The sequence below is a fragment of the Canis aureus genome, chromosome 20 (assembly GCF_053574225.1).
Source record: "Canis aureus isolate CA01 chromosome 20, VMU_Caureus_v.1.0, whole genome shotgun sequence".
Classification (NCBI taxonomy): domain Eukaryota; kingdom Metazoa; phylum Chordata; class Mammalia; order Carnivora; family Canidae; genus Canis; species Canis aureus.
The window spans coordinates 40,660,710-40,686,578 of NC_135630.1; the positions used below are offsets into that span (position 1 = coordinate 40,660,710).

Below are 25,869 nucleotides of genomic sequence, written 5' to 3' on the forward strand. Positions count from 1 at the left end.
AGGCACTGAGGGGGGCACTTGATGGGATGGGCAATGGGTGATATATTGTATGTTGAAAATTGAACTCCAATTAAAAAAATAATTTAAAAAGAAGTCTCTCGGGTCTTGTATTGAAACTTGGTACTTTGACAAAATTATCAGAGAGTCTAAAATTGCCTTACAAGAAATCCAGTGAATCAGAAGCCTGTTATTTCTATTCTCAAGGAAGTTCCATAATTCGCCGACATGCTTTCCAGAGTTCCTAAGTATACCCCTCCTTTCTGAAGGAGGGAGTCAACCAGTCACTAGTCTGCTCACTATTAAATTGTAATTTCAAATGCTGAGGGCGAGATCAATGGGAGGTCATTCATGCTGAGAGGAAGAGATTTAAGAATGCCAGGATGTGCATGTATAATGGAAGGTGCTGACATGTCCTTAGAACAGTGGATCTCAGTTTACTTCCAAAATGGCTTTATGGTACTGAGATGACTTCTTGTCATGGCAAGTTGGAGAAAATGCTTATATGGTTCTCTAAAGCTTTGTGGCAAGATAGTAAAAGTCTAAGGACCACTGGCCTAGGAGAAACCAAGGAGAAACCAAGAAATGTCAAGTGAGTTTTTGCCTAAAGATTCAAAGGTTTTAAGGACCTTTTTTTTTTTTAAGTTACTCCTCTGTCAAGTGCTAACAAGGTAGATGTGTCACTAAGGCACCAACAAAAGTGCTATATCAACAGCTGAATCTAGCAGCAGGACATGCAGCAAATGGCCATAAGTGAAGAGGCCCAGAATCAAGTACTGCCTCTTGATTCTAACCTACTGTGTGACCTGAGACAAGATACTTCATCTCTCCATTGGATATCTCCTGATTTGAAAACAAAGACATTAGATTCAGCAATCAGAATACTTTCTCAAAATGCTACCATCATTTATTACTTTATGGCCATTTCAAGGAAGAATTTGGAAAGGCAAGGCCACTGTGGACATCAAAGTAGTTTAGACATCAGAGAATCAATCTTGGCCAGAGATCAATCTCAGAAATGGAGAGAGGTGGAAGGAAATGGATTTGGATTTGGATATGGCACAGGTGGAAAAAGAGACAAAGGATTCAAAATCACCATCCTGTAACATAAGAGGCACTGATTCTGTAAGCAGACATTTGTAAGGAATGGCAGATGCAGAAGAAACTGCTTATAATGCACTGTGGCACTACTGTTAGGTAAATCTCATTTTAGAACAATAATAAGCAACCTCCATAAATGTGAACAGGGGTGGATCTCTTCCATTATCAACTCGAGGTTCAGTTCACACCCACCTATCACTGCCAATAGGACTGTCAAAAAGTGAAATACACATAATTCCTAGGATCAGAGGAAATGGATAATTCTAATCCCTTCATGGTACTTAGAAAAGAAACAAACAAGTAAAATGTATATTCTTTTCCCATAAAAAATAGTGGAGTAGATAGGATAAACTCAGACACTAGGAAATACAAATTATATACTAATCTATCCAAACAAATTACCTATTTCTATATTTTGAGAAATTTATGAATTTTATATTTTTATTCTTGAAAAGACCTATTTCTGTGACCTCTACTCAGAAGGTATCTTGACTCCTAATCTTTGATTTGGTGTGCAGAAGAATCAGTGTGCAAGTTTGTAAGACATTGATTTAAAAGGTCACTTTATTAAAACAATAACAACTGACACTTTTTTCAAAACATGTGAAATGAAAAAAACAAAAAACAAAAAACAAAAAACAAACCAGCCATGTCTTGCAATCATTAACTCATAATAAAACCCTTCCTGGAGATGAGATGTGATTAATGGAAGCAAGGGTATCAAGAGTTTTCACTTGATTCCTCCTGCCAAAAGTAAATCCAAGTAACAATAACAGGAAAAGCCTACTTCTAACCCTGTAGAAGCATTATTAATGCAATCTCAAGTGGTCTCACTGGTCCATTACTTGAAAATAAATCACAGGAGAGCCTGCCATTCAAGTTCTCAATTATAAAATTCAGGTTTGTCATTGTTTTCAGAGCAGAGGCTTTCAGATGGTATAAAAAATTGAATCTTCATTCAGATCTCAAAAAAGGGGGTGGGAATAAAGATAATAAAAATACCTTTTTTCCCTCACTTTTCTTCATCTGCTACTTTGTAACCTGATACACAGGCTTTCGCATTGACCTGAGAAAATCGGTAAGTATGATAAATTGCAATAATAAGAAAGTCAGGTGATATTCAACTTGGCTGAAGAATATACAGTTTGCCTTGGCTTTCTCAGATGCACAATCAGTTTTGACTATTCACTCAACTAACATTGCTTAAATTTTAACCCAACCTATTATCAGCTCCTGTATGCAACAAATTTATAAGTCCATCATTTCTCGAAACCAAACTTCCAGAAAGAGAATATTAAACCATGAACACTTTGAAGAAGACCCTAAGGCTTTCAGGAAAACAGGTTATCATCTAAACATAGCAAAAATTAGTCAGATTGTTATCAATTGATTTCTACCTAATGCTCTTTAATAATCTAACTCTAAAACACCCCATATATTTAGATGATAAGTATGTATATGTATATATATGTGGTGTGTTTGTTATGTATACACACCCACACATACATATATTCACCATTTTCATTAATGTAAAATTGTCTTAGCAAAACATGAAATAATCTTCTCAGATAATCTAGAATCATAGTAGCAACAAGAATAAAAATGCTAAGTTCTTTCTTCGGCCAGAGGTTATGCAAGTCCATTCCCACAGACTGTCTCTAATCCTTGTATCATTCTCACCATCCTCTTCCTTTCAAGATGAGGAAATGGTTTTAGAGGGATTAAATAGTTTGCCCTGCATTGCATAGGGAATGGTAGAAGAAAGTTTTAATATGGAATCTGTTTTGACTTTGTTCTCAATCCTACATCACATTGCCTCTCCCCCGATTATAATTAAATCTGAATATCATTTGCCAATTCCAAAATTATTGTAGAATATACTATTCTGGTTAATGGAAGTAGCATATCATCTGAAAATTAAGTTAAAAAGTATTAATATTTCAGTCACTTTCAAATAAACTATAGCATGCCAACCTTGAAAAGAAAAAGGAAATCATTTTTTATTATATGGAAGACATTACAAGGGGTACTGTACTGTTAACATCAATTATTGAATGGATTAGTTCAAAGTAAAATATTTTATCAGTTTTGGATAAAAGCAAATTTTCTGTATGTAGCCTGGCAGTGAGTGTTACATCTACCATTATATAAGGGTATGTCTGAAACCCTGAGGAATCAGTACAACGTAACAAAAATGAATCCATAAGAGAAGAGCTTTTTCTTCAGTCTCCATCCTCCCCACTAAACCTACTTCCCACATTATCATCCTGGAAGTAACAATCATTCCTTTTAGTTAATACATAATAAATGAAAAGAATGTCTACCAGGAGACGGTGTACAGTTTAAAAATGTTGGAGGACAGGGACTGTCTTGTTAGGAGAATGTAAACAAAGACTGCGTGTTGTCAAAAAGCTTGTAGATCAGGTCAGTACAAAACTTTAAAACATACACTAGGACACACACCAGGGCAGAAACACTTCTAAATTTACAGGAGGACATGTGTTTATTAAGATATTTATAGTCCATTATTTATTTGCCCTTTTTGGGGGGACCTTTTACAGGCCTTCAGATGGGACAAGCTCCAATTTTCCTTGCTGATGCATGTCCCAGGTTATGTCCTCATTAGTCGCCCCTCCTCATCCATGAGAGATATATTCTAAGACCCCCAATGGATGCCTGAAACCTCTGATACTGCTGAACCCTATATAACACTATGTTTTTCCCTATATACACATAACTATGATAAAGTTCAATTTGTAAATTAGGTACAGTCTGATTAACAATAGCTAATAAAATAGGACTATTATAATATACCGTAATGAAAGTTATATGAATGTGCTCTCTCATCATCCTCTGATGATGATGATGATGATGATGATGATGGTGGTGGTGGCAATGTGAGAAGATAAAATGCCTATGTGAGGAAATGAAGTGAGGTGAATGATGCAAGCATTGGGGCAGAAAGTGAGGCTACTACTGACCTTCTGACACTACCTCTGACAGAGAATCGTTTCTGGGATCTCAGCTGACCTGGGGACCTGAAATTGTGGAAAGTGAACACCGAATGGGAATGGGGCTAAGGGTGGGGCTATTGTATCATGTTTCCGTAAAATATGAACTTGATTGGAACACAGGTAAAGCCACTCAACAAGTATGGAAATATATGGAGGTAGTTTTATAATTGGAACACCAAATATGAAATATTAACTTAAATATTAAAGAGGATTTCAAATATCTCCTTTCTCCATGCTCATTACCTTAGGAAGCATATTACACTGAAAACAGAGTGCAGCATATTCTGCAGCTAATTCACCTGTTAGTGAGAATTAGCCAAAGTTTACTTCCAGTTTGGGTCCTTAGAGAGTAGGATGGTAAAGAAGTGAGTTTTGCCTGAATGGAAGTAGAAATGTAATAGAGTATGTTGAAGTCTGTGTTTCTGCCAAATCAGTCCTGATGTTCAAACCACATAATACATATTATTAATATAATATGTATGTGCATGTGCAACCTCATATGTAATCCTAACATGGGTACTGAACAATGCAATGCTTTGTAAAATGTTAAAATAACATACCAGTTATAGGTAACTCGATGATCCTCTAAGCCTCTCCCCGACCTTTTTCTAGGTTCCTGTTCCCAGACTAGTGAATGAAAGCATATTTGGCATGAGACAGGCTTTATTCAAAAGTCTTCACATATTATTTCACTTAATTATTACAATAAATATGTAAAGGATCACCTCCATTCACAAAAGAAATATAGAAAATAAGCCTGCCTGCCCAAGGAAGCAGAGATGACTAGTGGAGCTGGAATATAAACTTGAATCTGTGGTTTCCAGTGCATAACCCAATGCATAGACAATAGTAACATTATGTAATTGTAAGTGATTCAATGAACCAAAATTTTTAAATAGCATTATTTTTACTCAGGCTGAGAGAAGTTTGTTTTCAGTGTTTTAGTTCTAATATAATTCACTTTATAAGAAAATGCAGCATTAATATTTAATAATACAATTTTCTTTAACCTCTTTTTATATAGTTTAATTTTTCTTAAATGTGCAATTTGCTCAGTCCCTGAAATAAAAAGATTAGAAGCTTACAAGCAAGAGATGTTTTGTGGAATGTTCTAAACTCACTAGATAAAATGGCATATATACATGTAATAAGATATACAATGCATATGTAATAAGAAATTAAGTGATAGTAGAAAGTGTATAATATCTCCTAAGTCATAAAGACTTCTACATAATACCTTTACCCAATCCAATTCCAGTATATGTGCCTCAAAGTGAGCGCCCTTTACCCAATGTAAATTATCTTTTGTAAACCAAATCAAAAGAAGTCTCCCATCAATTAGATATATTTATGTTATGTTGAGTAAAGAGTAATAAATGGCCTATTAAATATTTTTTCAGCGTGATTTCTAAGACCTACTTTTGAGGTTCTGTGTTAAAAACAATAGTTTATAGACTAAATTATAACATCTTTTATATTTGTCAGGGAAAGATGGAAAACTAACTTTTGAAAAAATTTTCATCAAGAATATAGTTGAAAATTTTAATCAAGGTTGCCTTACCAAACTTGAAATAAAAAGACTGAATCCTAATTTCTGTATGATAACATTTGGATTAATATTACCTATATGTGAGAAGTACAAGAGATATTTTACAAGAGGCATTTTGCATGTTACGTATTTAATTGCAGTTTTGACCACGAATTATTTCATCAAGAGGCTGTTCCATGCTGAACCATAAGAGACTGGTTTTCCACCAGCATATGTATTTTTAGAGAAAAATGCATAACCAATGATGTCTTTGCTACCAAATTGTTGCTTATAAAAATATATTGTTTAGTCATACTTCAGAAAGTAGGGTTGTGGGGTTTTTTTGTTTGTTTGCTTAGCTTTTCATTTTGTTTGGAATTTTGTTCTGGTTGTTGTTATTGTTTGTTTTAACTTGTTTTGGTTTGGTTTTTTGGAGCTGAGAGGACCACCAAACATTTTAGGAAATATTTTTACCCATTGGATTCAGCAGAAGGGTGCCACCTGGTGGTAATGTGGATAAACCAGATTTAACTATAAAAACGTACCTCATTTAAGAAACCTTGAAAGTCCCATCATTACTAAGATTTTTTTTTAAGTTCCTGTGTACTTATCAGGACCTACCTGGTTCTTTTTATATTATTTCCATCAATGGAAGAGATATTAAGTTAATTTTACAATTTTAAGAGCTATTATTTACATTTCTAATCAAAGCTTTAAACAAATTCTTCAAGTTATATTCAAAGTAAATCTGTACACACAAAATATTTGTAATTATTTTTAATTATGCTAATAATAATGTGTTGAACTGTAATTGTGTAGAAGTTAGAAGGTAGGGCTTTAGAATTAAATGACCATATTTTATCTTATGTACCATAGACGAGGGTTAAGTTCCATCTTCACCACATATGAAGACAAGTTTGATTAAGTTAGTTTCTTTAATCCTCTGTATTCTTATCTCTAAAATGGGAATAACCACAGTACCTAACTCAAAAAGTTTCTTTGAGGACCAAGTAGAAAGATGCATTTAATAAATGTTACCTTATCAGTCCAGAGGACAGTACTCTGCACATGGCCAGCATTCAGGAGGTTATTTTTTAAGAATAGTAAGTTACAATTTGTCACACAAGATTTTAGATCCCTCAATGTAAAGTGGGATACTGATCATATTAAAAATAATTCTATCCACCCGTGTCAAATCATTTACCTAGATATTTTGTAAATGTGGAGCATTATGAGAACAACAAAAATAACTGTCATAAACATTTAATCAATGAAGTTTTAAAGGAAAGACTACTGAAATGATAAAAATATTTCCAATGATTCAGATTATTAATAAAGGTACAAAAAAAAATAAAGGTACACAGTATCTACTATTTTTGTGGCTGCTTCTCCCTGGGGAAGAAGTGACTATTGTCGCGGCACCGTGTGCCTTAGGAGAGTCACAGATGAGATGAGACAAGGAGGTCAAGCCCCCTAAAGGACCATAACAACAACCAAATTATTTCATTCATAACCATTTCACCCAGAGGAAAGACCACAGTCTTCCACTGCTCTGTAAGTGGAAACAGGTGTGCTGATGACCTCAGGACAAGGCGTTTTGGAGATTTCATAAAAAATCTCTACCATGAAAAGCCAAAGACCTTTCTGGCAATATTTGAAAGCTTAAATCACTCAAAATCAATACACAGTGAGTGATTAGCTGGAGCATGCCCCCTATTTAACCATTAAGTAGGACTTCATAAAGCTATATTTTTTATTTAAATTTGTGACTCATTTTTTTTTTCAGAAATATAGAAATCAGACAATCACTCACATCTAGTTGGGGGTATTACAGCTAGTGCCACATGAGAGTTGTGACAATCGCAGCATCAGGCCACAATGACTAACCCGGTTAATAAAAACTTAGTACTCTTAGAGCGTGTAGTTTAAGCAATCACAGCAATCATCCACATTATCTGGTCATCATTTCACATGTCAGGCTTCAGACAAAGAATATGCTAGATATAGATGTTTTCTGGGAGTGCCTGGAAAATCCTCAATGGGATTGCGCTCTGCTTTCCTTCCCCTAGCAAACTCATTCTCTTGCATTTTTAACTCAAGCATAATATGCGTGCCACTGACATTTCAAAATCATGTAAATGTCCAAAAAGGCACTTAAAAAACTCAGTTAAAACAAGAGTTCTGCAAATGGCCACTCCCTGAATATGTGAAGTGGCCATAAACAAAAAATGCACGCTAACAAAAAAGACGGCTTCAAGCTTGACTCTATGTCTTCAGATGAATTTTAAGCACCCGACTAGTCCTGCCAAAAGGCTTTCCGGTGCACATGCAGCTTGTCCACTGTTTACATATACATTTTCAGTTCCTGTGCGCTCTGCTCTGCTTCTTCCTCCCCACCTCCACTGGCACTGGAGCAGTTTGCAGCACCTCAAGTAACCAGCTGGTGTCACAGGTTAGTGAGCAAAGATTTCATGTGGGGACTCTCACCTGACTAATCATTCTTATTGGAAGCATCATTCCAAGAGCAGTGGAGAGAGAGGCTCAGCGCCTTGTTAATGGAATTTAAGGGCTGTCAGCTTGAAAGAGGATCTTAAACCCATGCTCCTCTCCCCAAATTCTCTTTATAATCTGCTAACCAGTTGCCACCTTGTAGTTGGAGAGGGCAGAGGAAAAGGATGCAAGGGAAAAGGACAGACAACACAACATCGACGTGTCAATATTTTGATAGTTCTCTCAGGGCGGGGAGTGAAGCGCCCAGTTTAAGGGAACCACTGCTTTGTACAAACTGCAACATTCACTCCAGTAGATGGAGGGGGGCTGTAAGGCGCCGAGCACCCCTCGCCACCTGTGTGAAACGTATGTGCGGGAAACGAGCAGGAAAGGGAAGGGGAGAGCAGAGAGCCCCCAAGCCAGGAGGGATGACCAAGACTGGGATATTAATAAGAGCAGCCCCGGCACCTCCCCTCGGCTCACCGCCTCTCGGGCGATCCCGACGGCTTCCCTTGCCCTGCTCCTCGGGCTGCACTACGCGGAGAGCCCAGCGGCCGCCGGAGCCTCGCGGTCGCCCCTTTGCAGCAAGGAGCTCGCTCCGAGCGCGTCCGCAGAACCGCGCAAAGGGCCGCCCGCCGGGACCCGGGCGCCTCCGTCGTTAGCCGCTGACCTGACGGTTGCCCTCTCGGCCCAGGGTCCCCGATGCATGTAAACGTGACGACACCCGGAGCCGGCTCAGCACAGCGCCCCTCCTCCCCGCCCCGGCACCTCGGCGCTCCCGACCCTACAACTTTGGGAAAGAGCGACACCGAACTCCCGAGTCACCCCAATCCGGGGACGGAGACCAGATGAAGATCCACCCCACGGGTTCTGCTACAAACCCCGAAACGCCACATAAAGGGGGGCGGAGGGGGTGGCCGGTGCGGAAGGAAGGGGACAGAAATAACCCTCGGCCAGCACAGGGCACCTCATCTCTGCAGACACAGCACATCTGGCCCCAATAAATCACTAAAGCCAGTACCTTGCCAGCTTCCCACGCTGATGCCTTCTACTCCCCAGCTCCGCTCCCAGCTCGGCGGAGCGCGGACGCCTGGATCACCGCCCGCCCCGGGCAGCCCCCCTGCCCCGTCCCGGTCTCCTCCAAAGAGGGCAAGAAAGGGAAACTCTGGCGGCCTGAGGTCATTTTCCTGTGGGCGGCTCTGGCCGGCGCTCGCCCCTTTCCGCGGCGTGGACCCGGCTCCGACCCTGCCAGCGGGCGCCCCCAGGAGCGCAGCGGAGCCGCCCCCCCCCCCCCCGCCCGCCGGGGCTCCCGGGCCACCCCGGCCTTTACCTCTCTGCCCCCTTCCCCGCGGCTCGGCACCCCGCGCATCCTCTCGCCCGGCCCCAGAGCGCACCCGGCTGCTCTAACTTCCTGCGGAGTCCATGGAGGAGCGGAGGGGAGCCCGGAGCCCGGAGCCCGGAGCCCGAGCCCGGAGCCGGGGCGGGGGCGGGGGCGGGGGCGGGGGCGGGGGGCGGCCCCAGCCACCCCTCGCGGAGGGCCCGGCCCCTGCCCGCTCTCACCTGGTCCGCCGGCGGCGCCTGGCTCGCCCTGGCCCCGGGGGTGGGCTGCTGCTCCTGCTTCATGGCTGTCATCGCCGGCGGCCCGCGTCGCCGCTCACTTCCTCGCGGGCACTTCAGGCGCGTGGACCGTCACTTGGCAGCGATGGCATCGCACAGGAGCCCGGCGCTCTCGGAGGCGGCGGGGAGGGGGAGGGGAGGGAGGGAGGGAGGGAGCGGAGCGAAGGGGGAGCGCAGGGGGAGCGGCACCGGGCAGGCTCCCCGCGCCAGATCCCTCCTCCGGCTACCGCAGACCCTCCAAGTCCCCCGCCCCCCGCCCCCGCCTCCCCGGGGCGTGCAGAGCCTCGGAGATGGAACGCGACCCAGTGGCAAGTTAGTGGCGCCGCGACAGGCACCTGACCGCGCTCGAGCGACGTCTCCCGGCGCCCGCGGAGCCCGGCTCGCATTCTACCGCAGTCCGCGCCCCCCGCGCCCCCGCGCCCCCGCGCCCCCCCGCCCCGGGGCTCCCCGCGCCGCGCCGCGCAGTGCTCAGCGCGCCAGGTGCCGCCGCCGGGAGCCGCGCGCCCGCATCGCCCGCAGCGCCGGAGGGACCCCGCGCTCCGCACACGCTCGGCCGCCGCTGCCCCGCGCCGCGGGCCCCCGCCCCCGCCCCCGCCCCCGCCCCCCGCGGCTCCCGCAAAACCCGGAGAAGCGGAGCGCGCCCGTGCGAAGCCCTCGGTGGCTGTGCCGCTGCCACTGGGCATGCTCCAGCGCCCGGGGAGGGCACGGGGCTGGGGGCGCTGGGGCTGCCGACACCTGTCGCGACCCAAGGGGCGGTCCCAGGGCCCGGGCCGAGCCCCTGCGTCTCTCCATTTGTGCCCATGGACAGCCGTAGCCTAGAGTCTCCAGCCTGGACCCCCCCCCCCCCGCTAGCTGCCAGTGGAATTCCCAAAGGTGGACGGATTGCCAACAATGAGAACTAGGGATGACATTCCACTACTCACCCCCCCCCCCCCAGGATACATAGACAAGTCTTCAAATTTTAAGTCCCGACTCCAACCTTCCCTCGGCTTAACACAACCCTCTCCCCTCCAAAGTTGGTTTTCTGAGCACCTATGATGCGTCACACACACTGCAACGCTTGGACGGACTCGGGGGGGGGCGGGGGGGGGGACACTAAACACCCAGACAAATTTAGCAAGTTCCCTGCCTGCAAGGTGTGTACCTGGTACGGTGGGTACTGGGAGCCTAGAGCAGGGATATGAACCAATGAGTCAAAGGAGTCCATTTCACTCTTTGGAAGTTGTACTCCTGTGGGTGGGTAGAACACACCAAGTCCACCGGCTTCTTCATCTAGGTGCATTACTACCTGGTTTTCCCTGTTGCTAAGAAGGGCCTGCCCAAAGAAGATGGACCATGAGCAGTCCCCAGTCTCAGGCACAGGTTTTTGGAGATTGCTCACCAGAGAAAAGGCTGGAAGCAGTTAAATATCCAGATGTTATTGCACTCAGTACCAGGGTTGTGGCAAGGTTCTAGTGGGAAGGGATGGAGCAGATGGATGGGGGAGTGCGGCTAGTAGCTTTGAGTTTGTTTTTATTGGCTAAGGCCTAGCTCCCCCACCCTTGTCGGAGTTAGTCTATGAACTAGCTATTCCTAGAGAGAGGCTATCCTAGGATAATAGGAGTTGTGCTCTTGCCTGTTAGTGAACTGTCACATTTGTCCTGAGTATTGTGACAACAGTGCCTTTAAAATATGTTAAAAAAAAAAAAAAAAATCAAGGGCACCTGGGTGGCTCAGTGTTAAACGCCTGCCTTTGGCTCAGGTCATGATCCTGGGATCCTGGGATTTAGCCCCACATGCCCTCTGCTCAACTGGGAGTCTGCTTTTCCCTCTCCCTCTGCCCCTGTGCTGTCCCTCTCTCTCTTAAATAAATAAATAAATAAATAAATAAATAAATAAATAACAAACAAATAAATAAATAATAAATTCTTTAAAATTAAAAAAATAGTGATCTCTAGGTTTTATTAGATTAGAAAATAAAAATATGAATTTTTTCTTCAGAAAGGTTGGATTTGAATGATGAGAGCTTACTTTTCAAAACTAGGTAGTCGAATGCATATTATGAGTGACTTCTGATAGTGCATTGGTCCAATGGAAATAAGTTTTTGAGAGGAATAACTTTGCTATTTGTAAAAATATAAAGCAAAGTTTAGAAATGAAACATGCGGAGTACCTGGGGGGCTAGGGCATTAAGCATGGGACTCTTGATTTCCGCTCAGATCATGCTCTCAAAGTCCTGAGATCAAGCCCTGGTCCATCTAGGCTCAGAGGGAGTCTGTTTGAAATTCTTTTTCCCTCTGCACCCCTACCAAATCTCCACCTCCTCCTGCCCTAACCCTCTGGCTCACTGGATGCTTGTGCCCTCTCTCTCTCTATCAACATAAATAAATCTTTAAAAAAATGAAACATGGGTATAGTAGCTATTGAGTAGTTTATCCAGGAAACATGGCAATCTCTCTTTTCCCATATGCTACCCTTCTTCCCCCAAGGAAGAAAGGGGTCTACATTATTCCAAAAGTGTTTCTGACCTTATATTTTGCTCTTCTGCTTATCATTTTAGTACATTCATCCTTTGAATGTGCTTCCATTTTGGACAATTGATTAAACTTGAGAGTTTAAGTACAAAGATTTTTGTTGACATGGGACAAGCATAGATCAGAGGGAATCATTGTCATCCTATTTGATTACTCATTTGATTGAAGTCAATGGTTCAATTTGCATTCTTTTTCAGCATTCATTTTAAAATCCACTTTGGTTACAAACAAAAGATGTAAGTTGTATATGTTTCATATATAATGTGTATATGTGTATATGTATCATTTTTTTAAAGGAAAGTTTCTTTGATTTGAGTCCATCTTTTTGTGTGGGTTTGTCTAAGCTAAATGCATTATTTATATCTGTTGGGGGTCTAAGTTAAAGGTATTAATTAAAACAATCGGGATCCCTGGGTGGCGCAGCGGTTTGGTGCCTGCCTTTGGCCCAGGGCGCGATCCTGGAGACCCGGGATCGAGTCCCACGTCGGGCTCCCGGTGCATGTAGCCTGCTTCTCCCTCTGCCTGTGTCTCTGCCTCTCTCTCTCTCTGTGTGACTATCATAAATAAATAAAAATTAAAAAAAAAATAAAAATAAAAAATAAAACAATCTCTCTACAGCATATCATTTCTAAAAATTAAAGATTTAAGGAGAGCTTTGTAGAAATTAATAGAATATTTTTGAGTACTTTTCCTCATATGTTTGAACTAACTCATGGATAACCATAAAACTTAAAATACTGATACAATAGTAAAAGAGCTTGTCCTAGATTTTGTGGAATGGGATCAGACTCTTGTAACTGCAAAAGACCTGTCTCCAATCTGTGGAGAGACTGCTTAGCAAAATTCCCTCTATTTTAAGTTATAAATTTCTAAACTTTGCAACATACTCAGAAAGATTTCTAGGATTTAGACTCCATCACTTCCTTCTGAAAATTTTCATCGGCTCAAATCCTAGTTTCGGGTTCCCATGGAGATATAACCTATCATGTTGCATCCTCAACATACTGATAATTTCCAAAGTCCCTCAAAAATTTTCTTGCATAAAATATTGTGAACATCTACAATATCTTTCACTGATATTTGATTCTTCAAAAGTGAGATGCCAATTCAGTACATTTCATTTTACCTAAAATTATTAACATGAATAATTGAGGATGGCTGATGAGATTTAGATAATAATTAAATTTATTGAAGATAATCATTAAAATGTTTAAGTGTCAGTGGCAAACAGAGGATGTTCCAGAGATACTTAAGTCATGTGTGCTATACTCAGTCTTCCATATCAAATAGTAAGTCCAGGACCCTAAAATCCCTAATTTACTTTAACAACCCCCCATAACAAGGCCTGGCTAAACTCTGATATGTTAGAGAAAGACAAAAGTCCTTTGAGATTTTGAGAAGTAGGGTAGCCTTTAGAGATAAATTCTTCAGTTTCAGATAAATCAGATAAGGCAAATAGGATTCTGTAAGCAACTAGTGCCCTGGAGTCTGTCCTTACCTTTTCCTTCTCTTCTCTCTCTTTCCTGAGGTAATTCTGCAGTGTCATGTAAAGGCCACTTTGATGGGGATTTCCCTAGCATTAGCCAGTCCTCTATTGAGTGCCCTTAATGAGCACAGCATCAGGAAGACAGAGTTCATGAGCTGTGCCTTCAGAGACCCGGCCTGAAATGTGTCCAATTAGCTTTTCACAGATCAAGAAATAGCTTTAGTTCACATCTTCTGCTATCATTTGCTTTCGATTTATCAATCACCTCTACTCACCTCAATCGGCTTCTTGAATTTCCCAAAGTGCACATCATGTCATTGTGCAGAAAACCGAGATGTTGAGCAATCCTCAGAAACAAGCTATATTTTAGAAACCCTAACTAGTAAAATATCTCAAAAAATCATTTTAAAAAGAACAAATAAAAAAAGGAAGGAAAAGAAGTAAAGGCCCTAAATATTTAAGTGATAACCATGTACATTACTCATACTGTTAAGAGATTCTTGCAGCATTAATTTAACTAAATTTTTTGTCGGTCTCTATGACAGGAAGACTTTCCTGTTGTAAAAATTCATAGCCCAATTATGATCTCTGGTGGAAGCAGACAGAGTTGCAATATCCTGAGAGCCATTCTGTTGCTCACTGGAGACCTGCAGATATTGACAAACTGCTCATTCACATTGAAACCCAGTGCTATAGAGTCTGCTTAGTTGTTATATTAACAAACCTCACAGCTTCTTTAACAAAACAGCCCTTCTAAAACATATGTAATGGTTTTAAGACAGGAAAATAATGCTTATGATTTTTCTGTGTAATATTTTCTCTCCATTCATATAGCTGAGTCAACACCAAACACTTGAGAATGTGGGAAATTTACCTGTTGTCATTCTTTTTACCCAGTAGAAGCTTGACAAGGGGTCCATGTTTGTTTATTTGATTTTTTTAAAGAGTAATTACTTAATGAATCAGTTATATTGGCTTAGCAAAAAAAAAAAAGACATTTTATCTTTTTCAGTTGATATTAGTGGTTATTTTTTTGTCTGATTTTCACATTTCTTTAGAAATAAAATCAGGTTTTCCAAATCAGACTCTGTCTGCAAATAGCAGAAAGGTTGTCAGATGTGGAAGAGTATTTAGGAACACTGGCGTAAGTGAGTCTGCCTTTGATAAATAAATTTCTCTGAACTTGGTATTTCTCATTTTCATAACTAAGATTAGATTTTCTAATAATTCAAAATATCTCTTTATCTTTGTCCTTGGAAAGTACATTATTAGTGAGACATCTCTTATACTCAGATTTCATAATAGTTGCCTAACTTTTTCCCTTATATAATTCCCACAACAGCACAAAGCGCATTGCCCGTTCAGGGAAATCTTTCACAAACTGCAAGAGAAAATGCTACTGTGAAATCCTAATTTTTGGAGAGAAGAGAGAATTTCCATCTTTTGTAAAAATTTCATCATGTTCAATTTATTCTTAAGGAGTTAATACTAGATTCAGACTCTCCTATGAATTTTCCTTTTGAAAACAAGAGATAGTCTAGCATATAGGTGAAGCAGCTCCCGAGCATCCACTGACATTAAAGGGCCCCTGGCATTTTTCCCACTAATTGACTCTCTAACACCGGGAATTATTCTCCTACAAAAAAAAAAAAAAATTGAGGCCAAGTCCTTGGATTCACAGCTAGTCCTTTTACCACACAGTCATCTGTTTAGATTATACAAATATAGTTTCAGGACATCTTGGGATGTGACCTCTATTGAAATGAGGCACATTAAGATACATCTCTCATTACTGAACACTGTTTAACCTATTAGCCTAGATGGGTTGTTTGCTACTGGTGTAGATCACTTCTTATACTCTAATATTTGAGTAAGGGACAGGCAGGGCTAGGTAGGGAGAGATAGGTAGGGGGCTATAGGACCAGGCTCACAAAAATCCCAAAAATGTGAAGATGAAAGGAAACCAGAGATGAACAAACCAGACAATCCTGTCCCAGGTGCCAGATACGGGGTCTTGTTATAACAGCTAGTTGTGATCAACAAAGAATTACAGGACCATAAAAAGGAAGTAAACCAATGAAAGTGTTATCACTAGTCGGTACTCAATGCTGATATCAATAGAGATGTTAAAAGGACTTAGATTCCCTGGTTGGCTTTCAATAAAAGACCAACCCTATAAGCCTCCAGTGGGAACCTTGTCAGGACCCCTCTCACTACTGAAAGCTTTTTTTGTACCCTTGTTTAATAAACTTCTATCACTTTATTTACTCTTTGTCCATGAGATTCATTCTTCAACTCTGTGAGACAAGAACCCTACTCTCTCGCTTCATATTCACATATTTCTTGTCCATCTATATCTTTTGGGGAGAATAACTGAGTCATTTAATATCTATCTTATACATCTAAATATTTACTAATGTCATGTCTTTATTCAAATCAGAGAAAGAGGAGAAAGAGGTTAAGGAAAAGTGGACGGAGAACACGAGGAGAAAAAAAAAGCCAAAAGAATGCATTTTGAAGCTGTTAGAGATATTAGAGTATATTAAGCCTTTCATATTTATTCATGCTTTCACATGAGGACTAGAAATACTATAATTCCTATTGGTTAGATCCTATGTATTGCTCCTACTGTTGGCTATATTCCATATATTCATATAATTTTAGAAAGCATAGTCCAAATTTTAATTTCCTTATTTTTCTCTAGCTGATTTATATTTGATATTTTCAATCAATAATATCAACCTTATATTTTCTTGTGATATTTTATCATTTTTTGCACTTAATAGTTGATTGTAAGCACCAATGGAGAAGGTAGAGAGAATCTATAACAAATAGCACAGTTTATATAAATCAGTGACTAGAAAAATGCCTTTTAACTAGCTATTTTATTGAATCAGCAGTGTTTGTATGAGTGTTTAATCCTACATGATAGGATGTCAAAGTTGCCTCACAGATGAATGAGCAGCTCTCTCCTGGAGTCCCCTAGTCCTCCCTGTGGAGAAACCTACCACTCCTTCTTCCATCTTCCCAAATGTGACTGATCTGTTAGGACCCAGCTCCTCTCCAAACTCCAACTCAAGTTCACAAGGATTTTCTTCATTCAGTGTTTTCATAGTGTAAAAGTCATTACATATTTTATGATACTTTTCTGGACTGCCTTGTGTAGCATCCCAATTGTCACAAGTGACTTCTCTTTCCTAACAAACTGTAAATTCTCGGGGAGAGAGAACAGCCCCTTGGGGACTGACTTAAAGTTTGTGTGTGTGTAAAGGGTTGTGGGTAGGGGTCTATATCAGTCTCCTTGCTTAAGTAGAGATTTGGGGGGATATGTAAGTTGAAAAAAAATTCTTCCCCTCACCCCCTGAATATTAAGCTCTGTCAGAAACTTCCATACACTTGTTTTGTTTTGCTTTCTTTTAATTTATTGAACAGGGTCACCCAGGGGAAATATTTTCTCTCTCTCTATTATCTATTGTTCACCTTTATTATGCCATATAGAAATTATGTAATCTTGATATTCCTCTGATGCTGGGTATGAGTAACGGCCCACAAGATATTGCTTGATTCCAAAACATTAAGTAAAAGCCAGATAAATTTGGAATTTTCCACATTAATGAGCAGATCCTATTTGTTAATAAAATACTGAACCTCCAATGCTGTGAACTCAAAGCGCAAAATGAATTTGGAGATAACAGCTATACTGGCAGTACCACTCCTAATTTATTCTTTCACCCATAATACATAAGTATTAATACTCCTTGAGAAAGGAGGAGCTATACTGAGTAAAACGATAAGGAAATGTTTAATTGAATAAGATATTTTGTTGTTTTAAATATAGCTTAAAGTTCCATAGCTTGCCTATAAAATGCCAAAAATTAACACAAGGTCAATAGAATTTTTCAGGATTATACCTAATCCTAGCTCATAATTTGTTTTGCCTTGTGTCCTTTCCATACATTTCAAGCAAATTTGTTTACCTAATCTACTAGCCTTTGGACCACATTTCAAAAATAGTGTGAGAGGATTGTCATTGGATGGGGCATACAAATAATAGCAAGAAAGGAAAATCTATATACTTAGAGAAAAAAAAAGAAAAATATTGGACCTTCCACTTAAAGTAATAGAACAAATTAATACCGTTTAGTGTGGGGAGGGAAAAAGAGGCAAACATCCCTATGCAACTCAGTTGGATCTTAGAGTATAACCACATCATGGCATAATAAAGTTGATGTTCAAAATGAGGACCTTAGAAAAAGTAAAATCACACTGGACATACTTTAAATGACAGGGTTATTTCAAGAAGATAGACTGCAGTGATGCCAGCATGGGTTTAGGCTAAACAGAGAAGTAGATATCAAAACCAAAAGCACTACATTTACAATAAATCTAGATAGCAATATATCTCTCCAAATTTCTAAGTACCAAAAGCAACACAGCTTGGTTGTCTTTGGTGTCTATTTTTTTAATAATACATTTATTTTTTTATTGGTGTTCAATTTGCCAACATACAGAATAACACCCAGTGCTCATCCCGTCAAGTGCCCCCCTCAGTGCCCGTCACCCAGTCACCCCCGCCCCCCGCCCTCCTCCCCTTCCACCACCCCTAGTTCATTTCCCAGAGTTAGGAGTCTTCATGTTCTGTCTCCCTTTCTGATATTTCCTACCCATTTCTTCTCCCTTCCCTTCTATTCCCTTTCACTATTATTTATATTCCCCAAATGAATGAGACCATATAATGTTTGTCCTTCTCCGATTGACTTATTTCACTCAACATAATACCCTCCAGTTCCATCCACGTTGAAGCAAATGGTGGGTATTTGTCATTTCTAATAGCTGAGTAATATTCCATTGTATACATATGTAGTCTTTGGTGTCTAAATAGGACAAAGCATATGGAAGTTGTGGGACAAATGACCAACCTGATAATCCCAAAACATTCAAGAAAGCCCCCAAATAGTCAGTAGATAGTCACTAGAAAGCACAATGGATCAATTTAAGAACCAAGAGAACTAGAAGATTTTTATGAATTCCAGTGTGTAAAAAAGACCCCCTGTTGCTATATGCTGTACCATGGGTAATAAAGTTCTTTGTCTCTGACTCAAAAGTCCCATGTCTTTTGAAAATATCCATAAAACCGGTTGACTAACTTGTTAGCTTGCAATTTATGTAAAATCTCAATTCTTAACAGGCTGATGTCAAGATCTAAGGTGGCTGGAGAAACCTAGATCCTATGAATCCTTGAAATTGACACGCCAGCATTTCTCCTCAACACAAAATCCCATACTAGGAAAAACTACTAGAAGTAGAAGCAAAATTGAGCGGAACGGAGGTAACACATATGACTAAAAGATAAAATTCAGCCAAAAGATAGACAGATCCAGGCAACCTAAGAGCACAAGCCATCATATATTTTTTAATACTACATGAAAACAAAAATATAAGGATCTATTTGAAATTGGAAAGCCTCTCCTCTCTGAACTTTTAACTATTTAAAGTTCAAGAAAACAAAAAAAGTTCAAGAAAACTAAATTCACATAAAAATGATCAATACAAAACTATCCTAGTAATAGCCTATGATAAGTGTCACCTTAAAAACAAAACTGCTACAAGAAATAAAAAGAATTATATCCCTATAGATAAGGAATTGGTAAATCACAGTCCACAGGCCAAATCCGGACCTCTTCCTATTTTTATAAATAAAGTTTTCTTGGAAAATAGTCACACTCACTTATTTACATATTGCCGAAGACTGTTTTCATGCTACAATGGCAGTGTTAAGTGCTTGTGACAGAGAACATATGGCCCGCAAAGTATAAAATATTTACTCTCTTGCACCTTATGGGAAGTTTGCCAACTCTGCTATTGACAAAGAAAGCTTGCCAAAAAAGTCATGCTCAAAAATTTTTCAAAACTGCAACATACTATTTCAAAATGAGCTAAAAATATCATACGAATACATGAAAGAATGACATTAATCAGAATTAGAAAAACTCAGTAATAAAAAGGGACAGAACTCAAGAAAGAATGTGAAATAAATGTCATATGAGAAATAGAGACTATTCTAGGAGATACATAAGAGCAAATAAACACAACAAATGATACTCTAACAGAAATCAAGGTAGGAAGGAAAAAAAAATGTTAACCATAAACAAGTGAAAAAAGACACTCAACACAAAGCAACAAATATTGGAGGTGGCAAAGAAGATCCAACATACAGATTAGGGGAGTTCTGAGTGGGAGAACAAATCAAAGCAAGGTTAGGGGGATGGGGTGGGAAAAATGCTAAGAACTTTAAATCATGGGATCCCTGGGTGGTGCAGCGTTTAGCGCCTGCCTTTGGCCCAGGGCACAGTCCTGGAGACCCGGGATTGAGTCCCACGTCGGGCTCCCAGTGCATGGAGCCTGCTTCTCCCTCTGCCTGTGTCTCTCTCTCTCTCTCTCTCTCTCTCTCTCTGTGACTATCATAAATAAATTAAAAAAAATTAAAAAAGAACTTGAAATCATGAGAATGAACCTGAAATAAAAAACAAAACGAAACAATTTAAGACTACTTATTTAAAAATCATATAGTGTACCTGAAATCAGAGCAGCACAATTAGCACCAAGTAAAATTAAAGGATCTTAAATAAGTGATTGAATGAATGAATGATTTGGGCACCTAGACAAAAGCAACGTTTAACTTAAAAAGTAACTAATATTATATTATCATTAGTCTTTTCTACAACAACACTTTATCTTCAAGGGAAAAATGAAATTATATATACAATATGCAAAAAAATAAAATGTAGGCCAGGAATTTTATGTATTTATATATGTTTATACTTCTTTTAAAAAAAAAAAATTATATTTATTTATTTGAGAGAGAGTGAGAGAGCAAGCACAAGCAGGAGGAGGGGCAGAAGGAAAGGGAGAAGCAGATTTCCCACAGAGGCTGGAACCTAGGACTCCCTGACCATGATCTGAGCCAAAGGTAGATGCTTAACCAACTGAGCCACCTAGAAGCCCCAAAATGTTCATGTTCATGTTCTTAGATTTAAACTGTAAATTTAAACTCTTTTCTAACTCTCCTTTTTTCCCTCTACCCTTCACAGTGGTGAATTCTGCGTCATTGTCAGAGATCTCTCTCTACTCCTTTAAATACTGCCCTTTGTTCCTTCATAGGCATTTCCTCCAATAACTCTTACATGTCTAACCACACCTGCTTCTTAGAGCACCTAGACTAACACAGTCTAGCAATAATGACCAACCTACTTGCAATGAGTTGTCAGGTAAAATACAGGGTATCCAATTAATTTCGAATTCAATGAAAAATAAATTTTTAGTATAAGCTGTCCACTGTGGACTTTTAGGGATATGCTTTTACTAAAATTTCTTTGTCATTTATTTGAAATTGAAATTTACCTGGGGGTCCTGTATTTTTATTTGTTAATTTTACCAACCCTAGTAGCAGTGATTATCACTTACACTCAGATTGTGGTCATAAAAGAAACCAAGGCTTCTTAGAGAAATGAATCTGTATCTGGAATGAGAAATGTACCAGACAAACTTGGAACATTTTCACATAAGCTAGCATGGAAGCTATCAAAAAATACTAGGATAATATTAAAAGGAATTAAAAGGCAACCTTGAAAAAGTTCTAGGCAGCCAAAGAAAAATTTGAACTTTGGTAAGGATAACAATTATAGTTGATGGGAATCCATCAGGTATGTTTAAGACCCAAATGGTCCTCTCCCAAGGATTATGGGGAACCAATTTTTTATTATGGAAACAAGGTAAAGAAATAGAACGTTGATTCTGCCCTTTTTGGGAACTGCATGCCTGAGTAACCAAATTGTTACTCCAATTGTTGTTGGAGAGGTTGCATCTCTTTCGAAATAAAATTATCCTAGCAAATAGATAAAAAAACAATGGATATAATTAGAGTATTACCATTTTGGAAGCTCCAATAAAATAATGAATTGACATATTAAGCATCAGCTTGTACCCTGATAAAAGAACATAAGACTACCTATAGTCTTGCCAGACACTTCAAAGCTATGTCTGACAAAGGGTCTACTCTCATTTGTAAGAAGTACAAGGCAGAGAACATTCACACAATCAGCAACTCTACCCTGGCTTAAACTCTGTTCAACTCATCAAGTTCATCTACAGACAAATTTTAAGGAAGAGAAAAGAGAGTTTAGTGGGGGTTGGGGGAAGGGATGACTTCATTAAAATGAAGTCACAAAACATATCAATTAGAAAATGGACAACTAAGCCATAGTGCATTTGGATGCACACCTAAGTGATAAACCATCATAAAATACAAGGAAATGATTACTATAAAAATCAGGACAGTGTTCATTTTAGGAGGGAGGGAGGACAAAGTATATGGAACTAGCAATGTTTTCTTCCTTGAATTGGGTGGTGGCTAAAATGGTATTTGGTTTAATAATAATCCTGTGTGATTTCCTGTACCTGTGTTTTATTTTTACATAAAAGTTTAAAAAATGCCTAATAGAGTTCTTGGCTCCTAGTAAACACTCAATAAAGGGTGGCTATTAAAGACTATAAAGTAAAAGATAAGGACTACATTTATAACAATTCCTTCCATGTTGTTTTTTTAAAGTGATGGTAAACCTCCAGCTCTCAAGGTCATATTCTCTCTCTCCAATGTATGTAGAGCGACAAAATGGCTCCTGCCTTTCCAAAACACGTTTATGTCATCAAAAGTGTAATAACTTTGTGTATGATTCTAGAACTCCTCAGAGTTAGCAAACACCAAGATAGACAGGAGGTTGTAAAGGGAAAGGCACTTTATGTTTTGATGGGGATCCCCTATGGGATCTTCATTGCAAGACCATTAACTCATTGCAAGACCATTAACATACTGTTAAATACTAAAGTAACTTAGCCTACATTTGACACCATGGAGGAAATTGTAGATTGTGATCGATTTTGTTGAATTCCAAGTTTATGTGGAAAAAGCAATGAGTCCCAGTCTGAGCCCACTCTCTCCTAATGACTGCAGAACTACACAGACAGTGTGATGTACAGAACAATCCGTGCTCTTCCTAGCAGGATTTGTGGTTTCAGGTGGCTACGCCTCTTGCCTTCCCAGACTCAGTGACATGCATGTTTGAAGGGCTATAGTCTTCAGTCTGCAATTGCCTGGCTATGAACAGGTGTACAGTTGCTATTCAAGCTGAGCTTCAATTAGTATTAGAAGGATGTCTTCTCTTCCCTTATGTCCATACTTCTTTCTTATGTAGCACCTGCCTTGGAACTATCTCTGTCCACACTGCCAGATCTTGGCACAGTGGGCTGTGTCTGAGGGTCCAAATGGGGTTCTATCTGCCAACAAGTGCTAAAATCACTGCATTTGTACATCCCTGAAAAGATACCCCCTCCAAATGCACATTTTCTCCACCTAAAAATGTTTCCAAATTCATTTAGACTCTTCAAAGAAGCCGTCCCTGCCCACTCCAGTGAAAAGTGATTCCTTCTGTTTTACATTCCTAGAGCACTTAATCTCTTTACCATGCATTTGTCTCGTATCATTTATTTCCTTGTACCATCAGTCATCACACTGGTTTTCTAGCACTCTTTCCACTCTACCACTCTATCGAGTCTATTCCCATTTTGGAATTTTTCCTATGAATAATAATAATAGTGAAAATAATAATAACTCATATTTATTGACTGCTTAATGTGACTCAGGCACTGTCTAATGCTTTTAATGCAACAACTCTATAGGGTGGATGTTAGCTCTACCTCCATTTAAAATCCTGTAAACCTAGGCTTAAAAGAGTCATCGAAAGTTTCACAGCTATTTAGAGGCATAAAAGAGGTTTGAACACAGGTGGTACTATTGCAAGTATCCTTAGTAATATCCTTTCTTATATCAAAACTCACAAAGAATAGGTGTCTATTTAATTTAATCCATAAAGTTTCATAGAGTGCTTGCTATGTTGATTTTTTTGCCTGCCATTATTATGTAATATATTATAAACTTTATAAGTATATGTGTGTGTATATATACTATATAAATATATATGTATATACTAAGTATATCTATATGTACATAGTATATACATAAAGCTACCCCATAAAAAGGCAATAAATAAAATGAAATGGGTAGATGACTTAAAACATTGAAAGTATTTTGTAAGATCTTTGTCCAATTTATCTAGCACAGAGTATATAGCAGTTGTCCAGTAGGATTTCTTTTTTCTGCTATCATAATTATCTCTATGCCACCCCACGACCCTTATGAACTATTGGTTACATACAGTCTTCTTCATTCAGATATATTATTTAAAAATATTTATCTAAGTAAGAAGACCTGTATTTTAAAATCTGTATCCAAAAGCCTACACTAACAATAAGAATCTTTGGCAGAAATTTTCAGATGCAAGTTTAGAAAGCTGTGGAGAAAAATTTATATAGTATTCTCGGATCAGAGTATACAGGGAACCACCTATTTGCCTATATTTGAGATAGTCTTTGACAATTTTCAGTATAATTTATTCAATGTAAATAAATAATAAATGTGTTTTGGTAAGTATGCTTCAAAGGCAAATGCATGATGAAAGATACAAACAAAATATTGAAACTTCTATTTGGACTTTAGGTCATTCTAGTGTGATAGCGTAGTGGTTCTCCGTGTTGGGTGCTTCTCAGAATCTCTCACTTCCAGATCTCCATTGTGAAGATGCAATAGAGTTATATCTAGGAATCTGAATTTTTATCAACACCTAGTTGATTTTGAAGAGATTGGGGAATTCCACTTTGAGACCAAAATTAAAGATACAGCAGTTAAGAGAAGAAATTTGGAGTTGGAAAGACCAGAGAGTCACTGATTCAACATTTACTTGCAATGTACTTAACTTCTGCAAACGCCAGTTTCCTTTTCTGTAAAATGCATAATAACAATGTTCTCTGACTCATAGCTTTGTGAGAAAATACATGAAAAGTGATTGGCTTAATGCCTGGTACATAAGACGTGATAATTGCTAGCACATAGTGGTAGTGGTGGTATTACTAGTGTAAAAAATTGTAGGTGTTCTCAGAGTCATATGTCATGAGGGAATTAAAATTAAAACAGCAATGAGGTGCCACTGCATACCTATTAGATTGGCAAAAATCCAGAACACTGGTAACACCAAATGGTGGTGAGGATGTGGAATAATAGGAATACTCATTCACTGCTGGTGGGAATATAAAATTGTATAGCCATTCTGGGAGACAGGTTGACAGTTTCTTATAGAACTAAATATACTCTTACCTAACAATCCAGTAAGCACATTCCATCATTGATATTTACCCACATAAGTCGAAAACATATCCATAGAAAAAACCTGCATGCAGATATTTATAGCAGCCTTACTCATAATTGCCAAAACTTACAAGCCACCAAGATGTCCTTCCATTAGTGAATAAATAAACAAACTGTGGTATATACAGACAATGGGATATCATTCACTGATAAAAAGAAATGAGCTATTGAGACACATAAAACACACAGAGCAATCTTAACTGTATATTGCTAAGTTAAACAAGCCAATCTAAAAAGTCTATATACTGTGTAGTTCAAACTATGTGATGTTCTGGAAAAGGCAAAGCTTTAGAGACAGTAAAAAGATCCGTGGTTGCCAAGGTTTTGTAGGAAGAGAGGGATGAGTAAGTGGAGTTATGGAGATATTTAGGGCAGTGAAACTATTCTGTATAATACTGGGAGATGAATATATGTCATACATGTGTCAAAATACACAGTATATACAAAATAAATAGTGAACTCTAATATAAACTATGAATGTTAATAATATATTAATATGCTGGCTCATCAATTGTAACAAAAGTATCATGTTAATACAAGCTATTAACAATAGCAGGAAATTTTGTGTGTGTTTGTTAGGGAGCATACGGGGACTCTCTACTTATTCTGCAAACATAAAACTGATTTTAAAAATAAAGTCGATAATAACAAAGCAAACTAAGACAGAAAAGGTAGGTGCTACCCTCATAGCTAAGTAAGAAAATGTGATATCGAAGAAAGAACATTAGTTCTGAACTCAGGGATCTAGGTGAAAAAAAAAAATTACACATTTGGATTTTAAAGACTTAGCACAAAAAAAAGGAACC

At 39.2% G+C, this 25,869-nt stretch overlaps 1 protein-coding gene across 5 annotated transcripts in view; it reads right to left on the minus strand.

Annotated features, from left to right (window-relative positions):
* The window catches only part of DPP10 (dipeptidyl peptidase like 10), a 1,281,550-nt gene that overhangs the window by 601,996 nt on the left and 653,685 nt on the right, over positions 1-25,869 (minus strand). The window contains exon 1 of one of the 5 annotated variants that reach the window (XM_077861453.1): positions 9,691-9,876. The exons of 2 other annotated variants lie outside the window; for them this stretch is intronic. In XM_077861453.1, the coding sequence (XP_077717579.1) occupies positions 9,691-9,762 (72 nt within the window). In that variant the 5' untranslated portion in view covers positions 9,763-9,876. Of the gene's footprint in view, positions 1-9,151; positions 9,266-9,460; positions 9,581-9,690; positions 9,877-25,869 lie in introns of those variants that run through there. 2 more of the 5 variants (XM_077861456.1, XM_077861457.1) reach the window with 2 other exon arrangements.